At 52.9% G+C, this 9636-nt stretch overlaps 1 protein-coding gene across 1 annotated transcript in view; it reads right to left on the minus strand.

Moving 5' to 3' along the window:
• Positions 1-7959: 7959 nt before the first annotated feature.
• LOC106817710 (glycine-rich protein DOT1-like) overlaps positions 7960-9636 on the minus strand; it is a 12520-nt gene continuing 10843 nt past the window's right edge. Inside the window, exons 2-3 of the mRNA XM_014822400.1 lie at positions 9455-9631; positions 7960-9376 (exon numbers count right to left, since the gene is read on the minus strand). Of these exons, the coding sequence (XP_014677886.1) occupies positions 8490-9376; positions 9455-9631 (1064 nt within the window). The 3' untranslated portion in view covers positions 7960-8489. The remainder of the gene's footprint in view (positions 9377-9454; positions 9632-9636) is intronic.

The raw sequence follows: 9636 nt of genomic DNA on the forward strand, positions 1-9636 counted from the left end.
AGTGAGAGGGAGAGAGAGAGAGAGAGGATGCTAAGCAGAGTGGTCGTGAGTGCAAGCGTGCGTGCGTGGGCGTGCAGAGTGAGTTAGTGCGTAATTAAGAGTAAGTGAGTGAGTTTAATGGCGTGAGTTTGCGCACCCTGTGTGCCGTGAGATGCAAGCGTGCGCTTGCCGTGCGTGCGTGCGGGAGTGGGTTGCGAGTCGACGTTAGTGCGTAAATGTAACGAAGTAAGTGACGTGAGTTTAAGCGTGAAGTGCTTGCGCAGTGGTGTGCGTGAGTGCAAGCGTGCGTGCGTGCGTGGCGTGCGCAGGTGCGCTGCGAGTGCAGTTAAGTCGCGTAAATTAAGCACGCTACACGTGAGTGAGTGGTAAGCGTGAAGTTTGCGCATGGTGTGGCGTCCGACCGTCGCCAAGCCGTCGCGTGCGTGCGTGGCGTGCGGCTGCAGTGCGTGGGCGAGTGAGTTAGTGGGGCGTAATTAAGAGTAAAGTGAGTGAGTTTAAGCGTGAGTTCTGCGACATGTGTGCGTGAGTGGCGAGCGTGCCGGTCGTGGCGTGCGTGCGTGCGGAGGTGCGTGCGAGTCCGAGTTAGTTGCGTAATTCAGCAGTAATGAGTGAGTTAAGCGTGAGTTTGCGCATGTGTGCGTGAGTGCAAAGCGTGTCCAGTGGCGTGCGTGGCGAGTGAGTTAGTGCGTAATAAGAAGTAAGTGAGTGAGTTAAGCCGTGAGTTTGCGGCAGCTGTTCGCGACGCGTGAGTGCGAGCGTGCGTGCGTGGCGTAGCGTCGCGCGCCGTGGCGTCCGACGGTGAGTTTAGTGCGTCATTAAGAGTAATGCAGTGAGTTTTAAGCGTGAGTTTGCGCATGTGTGCGTGAGTGCGAGCGTGCGTGCGTGCGTACGTGCGTGCCACGTGCGTGCGCCGACGTGACGCTTAGATAGCGTCAACCTCCTAAGATACGCTACGCTGAGTTTAACGTCGAGTTTGCGCATTGCCTGTCCGCCGTCCGACGTGCGCAGCGTGCCGTGGCGTGCGTGCGGTCCGCGTGCGTGCGTTAGCGCTGCGTGGGCCGAGTGAAGTTAGGTCGCGTAATTAAAGAGTAAGTGAGTGAGTTTGAGGCGTGAGTTTGACGCAGTAGTTGCTTGAGTGGCGAGCGTGCGTGCGTTCGTGCGTGCGTGCGTGCGTGCGTGCGTGCGTGCGTGCGTGCGTGCGTGCGTGCGTGCGTTCGCTTTTACCGCGAAGTTTTTTCGTAAATTTTATCTTTTCTGTCGAATCAAAATGATGTCAATCGTTCGTTTAAGGTAAAAGATAATTGTTGTATATAAACAGAAGAGATAAATATAAAGAGATAATTTCGTCGATCGATGGATAATCGGGTAGTAATGGAGTAGATGATGGATAAATGATTTTACTCTGGGTTTTTGCTTTCGGCTCGGGTTTCATATCGCTACCACTATGCTACCACGCAGCGTAAACATTGGCCTGAACGTGTTGTGCAGAGTGTCTAGTAAACATAGTACAGCTATAGTACTTACGATACAAATAGTATTGAGAGAAATATAGATTTAAGGCTTGGAATTAGTCTTGTGAGCGTACGAGACGTTATTCTCGCACTAAACGTTATATATGACGCTGCATCACACTTTCATTACAGAATCATGAATTCACTGACGGTCGCCATCTTGCTCGGCTGCGTTGCCGCTGCGCTGTGGGCCAGCGCGCAGGCCGCGTACACGGACACCACGGCCACGGAGGTGTACGGAGGGTAATCGGCCGGTAGGTCACGGACGGAGGTTACGGGAAGGATCGGCGGAGGCGATTACGGAGGTTAACGGCGGAGGTTACCGGCGGAAGATTTAGGAGGTCACGGCGTGAGGTCACTGGAGGAGGTTACGCGAGGTAACCACGGCGGAGGTTAACGGCGGAGATTACGGAGGTCACGGCGGAGGACGCGGAAGGAGGTTTACGGGCGGAGGTCACGCGCGGAGATTACGGAGGTTGTAGCGGCGGGAAGTCGCGAGGAGGTTACGGAGGTCACGAGTGCGCGGCGCGGCACGGAGAGGCTTACGGCGGGTAACGACGGCGGTTACGGAGGAGGTTACGGAGGTAACGGCGGCGGCCACGAGCTCTGAACGGCGCTACGGCGGTCGCGGTGGCAGGCCACGGCTACGGCGGACACGACGCAACCGGGCACGGTGGGATTCGTCGGCAGCTTTGGCGACGCTGGGTGGTCGCAGCCTCGGTCTGACAACTTCGGCGGGAGAATACGTCGACGTCGAAGGTTTCAGCGTTCAACAGGGCCGTGACGAAAAGCCGCCGCCGCCGCTCCGTACGGCTCGAGCTCGAAGTCGAAACCCGGCAGTCGTCGGCGACGCGATTTACAGATCCGGATCCGCCAAGCAGTACGAGAGCAGTTCGGCCGACAGAAGCGGATACCGGATCGCGAGGAGAGGCCGGAGTCGCTATGCGCGCCGCCCGCAAGCGAAGCAGAAGTGCTTGCCAACAGTTTCAGGCCAGGAAGCGGCCCGGGGAGGGGTACGCCCAAGAAAGGAGCCGCTAACAGCTCCCACCGGGTATCCACGCGTCGACTACCAGGCCCGTGTACACCAGAGGCCGGCGAAGGTCCACCTACGGCAAGACCTAACCGTAAACCGTCACCGCACATCAACAGGCGGTCTAGCCAACTAAACCACGACACCACGACAGAGAATGCGTGAGGCGGGAAAAGGAGAACAAGACAGAGAGAGAAGAATAGAGAGACGGCAGAAGAAGGCGAGCAAGATTTAGATGCAAAGAACTGTTAAGCGTTTGCCGGATGATTTCCTCGCCGGACTCGGTAAATGGCGAACTCAAAAAAACAACACCACCGTTACAACAACGCCACGTTCTAGAACGCTCGCGTGGCCGTCGGACACGTGAGTGAGGCTCGGGAATCTTAGAAAGCGCTTTGCTCCGGATATTAAAACAAAGATGGCGCCCGGCACTGTGCTGTTCTGTTCCGGTGACGGTCACGGACACGCACACAGCGCCTCGATTTCGACGATCGGCAGCAGCAGGCTTGAACAGATCTTCTCGTTTGCTGATCTTGTAACTTACACAGAGAAAACCCGATGATTAAGGATTCTGATAACTTCATAGGGAAACATGAAATGACGCGCTTTGACGGCAGCAACGCTGTTTAAGCATTGTGACCATTGTATAAGGCCCATCGTAATTTATTGTTTGCTTGTTTGTTAATTTGATATATTTTATTAATAAATAGTTTTGCACTGTTTAAACTCGTGTTCCTTTTCGTGTAGCATGTATGCTAAGCCGTGAGAACTAACCACTCGGAATGCGCCTACTTAAATTCATGTAAAAACGACGATGATATTAAATAACGGCCTAATCATTTAATTTTCCGGCCAATAGCCTCATCATATAGGCCTACTAACCGTCGTCCTACTTCGCCAATTCAATGAAAGTTATAAATATCCATATACCACGTATAATAAACATCATTTATATTTATATATTATACACGAATATATAGACTGTGCAAATTTAGAAAAGAAACCCTTAAAAATTCCGCGACTTGCATGCTACGGGCAATAAGGTATTCGCCAAGTTCTACAAAAGATTCCTGTGAACGATTCGCGCGTAAATCCGGCGTTCCAACTCCGACGTTAACAATGCGTGTATGTCATGTGTTTGGCTGCTACTTCACGTGCACAATCACCGGGGTTGCCACCATTTGACCACACTTGTGCGTCATTTAGGACTTCATTTAGCACTGTCAGCACCCACACGTACCACTCACACCGTGCACACCGGACTACGTCAGCAGCACACGTCACATACGGCACACGTCACCAGTCGCACGTCACACCACACGTCACATCCACACGATCACAGTGCGACCAGCAACGTCACATCAACGTCCACACCACACGTCACACCACACGTCACGTCACACGTCAGACGGCATTGTGCCACACGTCGCACGGAAGTGTTCGTGATCAACGCTATAATAACTTGCTCGAAATATTAATCCTTTACTCTTGACACGACGTGACACGGCGAGCGAGGTACGAGCGCCTCCAACAGATTCAAGATTCAACAAACAGATTCAAGATTCGTGATCACGCATGTGGTATGTAAGCACGGCTGAACACACATTACAAAGACAGCTTATCCCTCTCTCTCTCTCTGGCTCGTCTCTCTCTGCTCTCTCTCTCTCTCGTCTCGTCCTTCTCTCGACCTCGTCCTCTCTGCTGACTCTCATCCTCTCTCTGCCCCTCCAAGCTCTCAGGTCCACAGTCTCTCTCTATCTCATCTTCTGCTATGTATCTCATCTCTCTTTCTCTCTCTCTCCTCTGTCCTCTGCATCTTCCCCTTCTCCCCTCGCCCGCGTAATCTTCGCCCCTCTCTCCTCTACTCTCTGCTCTCTCCGTCTGCTCTCTCTCTCCTCTCTCTCGTCCGTTTTTCCCCTCATTTCTCAAAAGCAGAGCCGCGTCCGTCCAGGCGTCCTCTTTCTCTGCTGCTGTGTCTGTGGCTTTCTCTTTCTCTCTCCTCCGTCCTTCTTCTCTCCCTCCTGTTGTTCCTGTGGCTCTTATCTCTCCTTCTCCTCCGTCCTCCTTCCTCCTCTCTCTCCCCCCTCTCCTCCCGTTCTCTCTCCTCTCCCTCCTCTCGTCTCTCTCGTAATCTCTTTCTCCTATACTATCCTCTCTCGTGCTTATTACTTCTCCGCGCGCGCCGCTCCATCTATTTTTTCTCATGCTTCGCTCTGCTGGCGTTTCTCTCTCTTTCTCTGTCTGTGGCTCCTTTTCTCCTCTCTCTCCGTCGGGTCTCTCATCCTCTCCATCACGATCGTCTCTCTCTCCTCTCCTTCTCTCGTCGTTTCTATTTCCCTCCGTCTGCTCTCTCTCCCTCTCTTCCTCTCGCTCTAATCTTCTCTTTCTCTCTCTCTTCCGCTCTCCACTACGCTCTCTCCCTCCTCTGCCTCTCCACTCTTCTCTCCTTCTCTCTTCGTGCTTCTCTCTCTCCGTCTCCACCGTCCCGTCCCGCGCCTCTCTCTCCGTACCTCTAACCCCGCAGCACGCATCACGCACTCACCTTCAGTTGTAACTGTACCGCCGAGTCGTAGTCCGGTAACAGTGAAGGTGGTCGGTCACAACATTGATTAACAACACAGCGTAGCAACGACAAAACACCTTAACAGGTATGACTTAACGACGATAATTAAAATAACAAATGTGCGTTAAATCACGATATATAATATTATATAGTATATATATATTATATATATTATAATATATAGGCTATTGAAAATTGACGAAGATGGGTTTGACGTCCATGATAACAATGAAAAATAAAAAGTGCGAGTCAAACGCACGCTCAAGGCGAGATTTCGCAGGGGTCAGCCTAAGCTTCAAGTGTGAATACGAGTCAACGCCGGTGGTAGCGGTTAGGTCGGCTGCCTTCCGACAATCTAATCCCCGTGTAATAACAGTTGAACAAGAAGCTTATCTGGCGGCGAGACGGAGCGAGAATATACTTATATGTTATAAAACTTATAAAGATGATCTGCTTCGCGTGGCAGCAGAACCCGAGGTAACCAGACACCCCGGGGTGGGGTGGAGGTGGAGGGTGGGCTGGTGGCGGGGTCGGGTCGGGGTCGGGTGAGGGGTTAGCTAGTGGCTAGGTGTCAGGACGCAAACAATGTGCGGTTTTGTTCGAAACTGCGCGGCCGTGTGCGTGGCGGATGGTCTTAGTGACGCACAATATAACAAACATATTATACACAAATTCTAACTTGTGTATATATATACGGCTCAACTGTCCTGACTCGTGGTGTGCCGTGTGCATGTGCGAATGTGTCGTATGTGCGTGTGCGTGTGCGATGCATGTCATGCGTCCGAGTATCGGTAGCGGATCTCGCTGCAGTGTATCAGTACTGCGCTCGCTATGTGCTGTTTCGTCAATGCCGACCAATGTGTCGACCCTATATATAAATAATATATACAGTGCGTGTGCGTGTGCGTGTGCGTGTGCGTCGTGGCGTGTGTGCGCCTGTCGTGCGTGCCCCGTGATGTGTGTGTGTGATGTGTACTCAGTGTGTGTGGTGTCGTGTGCGTGTGCGTGTCGCGTCGTGCGTGTGCGTGTGGCGTGTGCCGCAGTGGCGTGGGTGCGTAGTGCGTGGTCGCGTGTGTGTGTGCGTGTGCGTGTGCGTGTCGTGGTGCGTAGTGCGTTGTGTGTGTGTGCGTATGTGCGTGTGGCGTGTGCGTAGTGCGTGTCACGCACACGCACACGCACACATGCACTTACGCACACGCACACGCACACGCACACGCACACGCACACGCACACGCGCACGCGCACGCGCACGCGCACGCGCACGCGCACGCGCACACGCACACGCACACGCACACGCACACGCACACGCATGTACGCACGCACACACACACGCACACACGCATACATTTCTGTGTATATACATATATATATATATGAACATATACGTCTATCTCCAAACGATCGCTTTTAGCACGGTTACCCACATATAGCCACAGCGCGCAAAACAACAATACCACGAGACAAACAGTCGGCAACGCATCATCCGTAAATAAATAGCATATATTTCACCGAGATTTTATAATTAAAGCGGGGGGTAAGGCGCAGTCAGCTGTGTATAATTACATTACATGCAACAACCATAGCAACAACAGCGTCACTCATGTGTTGCGCCGCTGGTGAGCGTGACAGTGGCGGTGGTGACGTCACTCGTTGAACCGCTTTTCACGCGTGTGTTATTGAGTGCAATAGGTTTTGGAGAGCAGTACAGAGGTGGCGATTGTGTCACTACTGACTATCGTTGTCTATCGCTATCGTTGTGACCCGCTCATCACCGCCTATTCTCTCCTTCTTCTTCTTCATCTTCTTTTTCATCTTCTCGTCATGTAAGCCTCGCGGTCGTGTTTGCTTTCGCTCTTATACGGACGCCGGCACAGCAGCGAGCGGTCGGTCAAGCCCCGTGCACGGCGTTTCTAGTCCGAAGATGATTGTTCTGACACGCCGCTAGGTGATCACGAAAACGAAAGGAGCCCCCCCTGTGTGCGAAATGGTCGAATATAGCATATATATATATAGGCCTACATACTTGCAAACGCTCTCGTTCTCCCTATTCTTGTTAGACGCCTTGTTCGTTTCCCCGTATCACAGAAACCGCGTGAATGAACGAACACACAATCACATGAACGCGAGCAGTTGTTGTGCGCCGATGTATCTATAGAATGTGTCGACAAGCTTTTAATAGCCATCATGTCGATATGTGGACCATGCATGTTTGCCGTGTGCGCGGTCACTGTGCTTACAATGGACGTAATTTTGCTTTTATTCTGCTTCACCCCCTCCCCTTCCACCTCCCCCCTCTACCTCCCCTCAGTGTACGTTTCCAATGTGACGTGTGGTGTGACGTGTGGTGTGACGTGTGGTGTGACGTGTGGTGTGACGTGTGGTGTGACGTGTGGTGTGACGTGTGGTGTGACGTGCTAAATGAAGTCCTAAATGACGCGTGGTCAATGGGGCAACCCCGGTGATTGTGACGGTGAAGTAGCAGCAAACAATGACATACACGCATTGTTAACGGTCGAGTTGGAACGCCGAATTTACGCGGAATCTTCACAGAATCTTTGTACGAACTTGCGAGGTACCTTATTGCGTAGCGTGCAAGTCGCGAATTTTAAGGGTTTCTTCTAAATTTGCACAGTTATATATTCGTGTATATAATATAAATATAATGATGTTTATTATACGTGTATATGGATATTAAACTTTCATTGAATTGCGAGTAGACGACGGTTATTATATGATGAGGATTGGCGGAAATAAATGATTAGCCGTTATTTAATATCATCGTCGTTTTACATAATTTAAGTAGATTTAGTGTTAAGTTTCTCACGCTAGCATACATGTACACGAAAAGAAACGAGTTTAAACAGTGCAAAACTATTTATTAATAAAATATATAGAATAACAAACAACAAACAATAAATACGATGGCCTTATAAATGTCACAATTGCTTAACACGTGCTGGTCAAAGCGCGTCATTCATGTTTCCCATGAAGTTATCAAATCCTTATCATCGGTTTCTCTGTTAAGTTACAAGATTCAGCAACGAGAAGATCTGTTCAACCTGTGCTGCGATTCGTCGAAATCGAGTGTGTGTCCGTGACGTCACGGAACAGAAGACAGTGCCGGCGCCATCTTTGTTTAATACCGAGCAAAGCGCTTTCTAAGATTCGAGGCTACTAGTGTCCGACGGACGGATAGAACGTGGCGTTGTTGGTACGGGTGTGTGTTTTTTAGTCGCATTTACCGAGTCGGGAGGAAATCATCCGCAAACGCTAACAGTTCTTTGCATCTAAATCTTGCTCGCTTCTTTCTGCCGTCTCTCTATTCTTCTCTCTCTGTCTTGTTCTCCTTTTTCCCGCCTCACCATCTCTGTCGTGGTGTCGTGGTTTAGTGGTAGGACCGCTGTTGATGTGCGTACGGTTTACGGTAGGTCTTGCCGTAGTGGACCTTCGCCGGCCTCGTGTACACGGGCTGGTAGTCGACGCGCGGATACCCGTGGAAGCGGTAGGCGGCTCCTTTCTTGGCGTACCCCTCCCCGGCCGCTTCCTGGCTGAACTGTTGGGCAGCACTCTGCTTCGCCTTGCGGGCGGCGCTGATAGCGACTCCGGCCTCTCCCGATCCGGATCCGCTTCTGTCGGCCGAACTGCTCTCGTACTGCTTGGCGGATCCGGATCTGTATCGGTCGCCGACGACTGCCGGTTTCGACTTCAGCTGCGAGCCGTACGGAGCGGCGGCGGCGGCGTCGTCACGGCCCTGGTTGAACGTGAAACCTTCGACGTCGACGTATTCTCCGCCGAAGTTGTTCAGACCGAGGCTGCCGACACCCAGGTCGCCAAAGCTGCCGACGAATCCACCGTCGTGTCCGCCGTAGCCGTGGCTGCCACCGCGACCGCCGTAGCCGCCGTTCAGAGCTCCGTGGCCGCCGCCGTTACCTCCGTAACCTCCTCCGTAACCGCCGTCGTTACCCCCGTAACCTCCTCCGTGGCCGCCGCCGTGACCTCCGTAACCTCCTCCGCGACCTCCGCCGTAACCTCCGTAATCTCCGCCGTGACCTCCGCCGTAACTTCCTCCGCGTCCTCCGCCGTGACCTCCGTAATCTCCGCCGTAACCTCCGCCGTTACCTCCGTAACCTCCTCCGTGACCTCCGCCGTGACCTCCGTAATCTCCGCCGTAACCTCCGCCGTTACCTCCGTAACCTCCTCCGTGACCTCCGCCGTGACCTCCGTAATCTCCGCCGTAACCTCCGCCGTTACCTCCGTAACCTCCTCCGTGACCTCCGCCGTGACCTCCGTACTCTCCGCCGTAACCTCCGCCGTTACCTCCGTAACCGCCTCCGTGACCTCCGCCGTGACCTCCGTAATCTCCGCCGTAACCTCCGCCGTTACCTCCGTAACCTCCTCCGTGACCTCCGCCGTGACCTCCGTAATCTCCGCCGTAACCTCCGCCGTTACCTCCGTAACCGCCTCCGTGACCTCCGCCGTGACCTCCGTAATCTCCGCCGTAACCTCCGCCGTTACCTCCGTAACCGCCTCCG

This window comes from Priapulus caudatus, unplaced genomic scaffold (assembly GCF_000485595.1).
Source record: "Priapulus caudatus unplaced genomic scaffold, Priapulus_caudatus-5.0.1 Scaffold1835, whole genome shotgun sequence".
Lineage (NCBI taxonomy): Eukaryota > Metazoa > Priapulida > Priapulimorpha > Priapulimorphida > Priapulidae > Priapulus > Priapulus caudatus.